Raw genomic sequence first — 1901 nt, 5'->3', positions numbered from 1 at the left:
AATTGTTCTGTGGCAATAAAATTCCCAGACGACCTCTTTAAATCAGCATCCCTTCTGATGCTGGCTACCATGTACCACAGCAATGAAGAAGGCAACAGTTGTATGGGAAGAGGGAGTGTTGAGCCAGCCTGTCATTATAGGTGGTAGTTGATAGTGGATCCAGTCTGTATTTCTGATGCAAAAAAATTACATCTAAATTTTTGAAATGAGGCCATTTGCTACCATAAGCCATTACTAAGAACTTCCAGTTTGTCTCACTTGAGAGAGGTTGCCATGTTGTTTCATATTACTCCCCACAATTAACACACTGGACAGCCTCTCGGCCACACTGCAAACGATGCATTACCAAAAGGCCCTGTTTTCAATGAAGTTACAGTGTCTAATGACGTGCCGGGTACATATCATAGTCTGAGCCTTTGAAATAGGAGGAATACTCAATGGTTTCCAGGACATCTTTAGATCAAAAGAACCTATCTTAAAGTTTTCACTTAAAAAAATAAACAAGAATAATAGAGTTTGAAGCATTAGGTAACTTTGTTCATTGTTAGAGATAAAAACTTCCAAAGCAAATAAAAGGATCAGGATTCTCTGTGTTCATCTTTCACTTGGGAAAAATTGTCAAAGGGAACCCTGGGAGAGATAACATCATCATCTTTAGAACCAAGCCTTTCTCTCCTGTCCTTTAAGAAAAAGAAACAAATGCCAATATTCTTCGTTTAAAATATAAAAGTACCTTACACCAATAACTCCCATCAGCAAGGGGTCTCACTGGAACTAACTGTGGTAAAAATTAAAACAGGCATAAAATTAGGCCTTTGTTGTGAGGCCTTAGGCGAGCAGACCTCCACCACCGAGGCCTCTGGAGTTTCACATGAGGCCTGCAGGGGTTTTGAAGAGTTGTATTTAAGATCAGAATCTTTGTCTCAGAAAATGCTGGTGACTAAGCTTTGACAGCTAAGTACAGGTTGCCTCATCCTTTCACACTTTTATCTAACAGCAGGGCAATATGTTAAACTGGCTTTTTTGACTTTCCAGAACAATATCTAATTAACAAATAACACAATTCAGTGACATTTAGCAAGATGCAAATTCCAGACACTGCAATCATAAACACAGTGAAGACAGTCTTTTCCGTGGGCCTGGAAACAAAGCAGTCTACCGTGTTGGGACAAGGCCAGGCATTACACTTCACCAGACGCTGCATGGCGAAGCCGTCATACATGACATAAAAGACGTACATGAAGGCGGCTTCAAAGATGACTCGGAAGAAGATACTGCTGGTGTAGGTCCACCACAGCGACCCTTCGATACGGACTTTCTGGCTTTTAATCTCTTCGATGTCCTTAAATTCACTCTTTATCTCCCCCTTAATGAACTTCCTTTTCTTCTCGTGTCTCCTGTAGGCCACGTGCATGGCCACCAAGAGCGCCGGCGTGGACACGAAGATCAACTGCAGAGCCCACAGTCGGATGTGAGAGATGGGGAAGTAGTGGTCATAGCAGACGTTTTTGCAGCCAGGCTGTAGAGTGTTGCAGATAAAATCAGCTTGCTCATCTCCCCACACCTCCTTTGCAGCCACCACAAGGATCATGATGCGAAAAATAAAGAGCACAGTGAGCCAGATTTTTCCAATGCTGGTGGAGTGTTTATTGACACCCCCCAAGATGGTCTGCAGTGTGCTCCAATCCATCTTCCCTTCAGGCTGTCAGAGCTGGGAAAGGCAAACGAACACAACACAAGAATCACTAGTCTGGACAGAATCTAGGAGATTTCTCTGGATTTGGGTAATAAGTACTCTTAATTCCCTTCCTGAGCAAATATCAACTCTTAGGTAATCTCACAAAAAAAAAAAAAAAAAAAAAAAAAAGAAAGGGGGGGGGGGGGGGGGAGGGAGGAGAGAG

At 42.7% G+C, this 1901-nt stretch overlaps 1 protein-coding gene across 1 annotated transcript in view; it reads right to left on the bottom strand.

The window, feature by feature from the left end:
* Window positions 1-811: 811 nt before the first annotated feature.
* GJB2 (gap junction protein beta 2) overlaps window positions 812-1901 on the bottom strand; it is a 5388-nt gene continuing 4298 nt past the window's right edge. The window contains exon 2 of the mRNA XM_006146713.3: window positions 812-1711. Within this exon, the coding sequence (XP_006146775.1) occupies window positions 1010-1690 (681 nt within the window). The 5' untranslated portion in view covers window positions 1691-1711 and the 3' untranslated portion in view covers window positions 812-1009. The remainder of the gene's footprint in view (window positions 1712-1901) is intronic.

Source organism: Tupaia chinensis, unplaced genomic scaffold (assembly GCF_000334495.1).
Source record: "Tupaia chinensis unplaced genomic scaffold, TupChi_1.0 Scaffold000186_1, whole genome shotgun sequence".
Classification (NCBI taxonomy): Eukaryota; Metazoa; Chordata; class Mammalia; order Scandentia; family Tupaiidae; genus Tupaia; species Tupaia belangeri.
The sequence above is the reverse complement of the archived record's forward strand: the minus strand, read 5'-3'. Positions and strand labels throughout refer to the sequence as shown.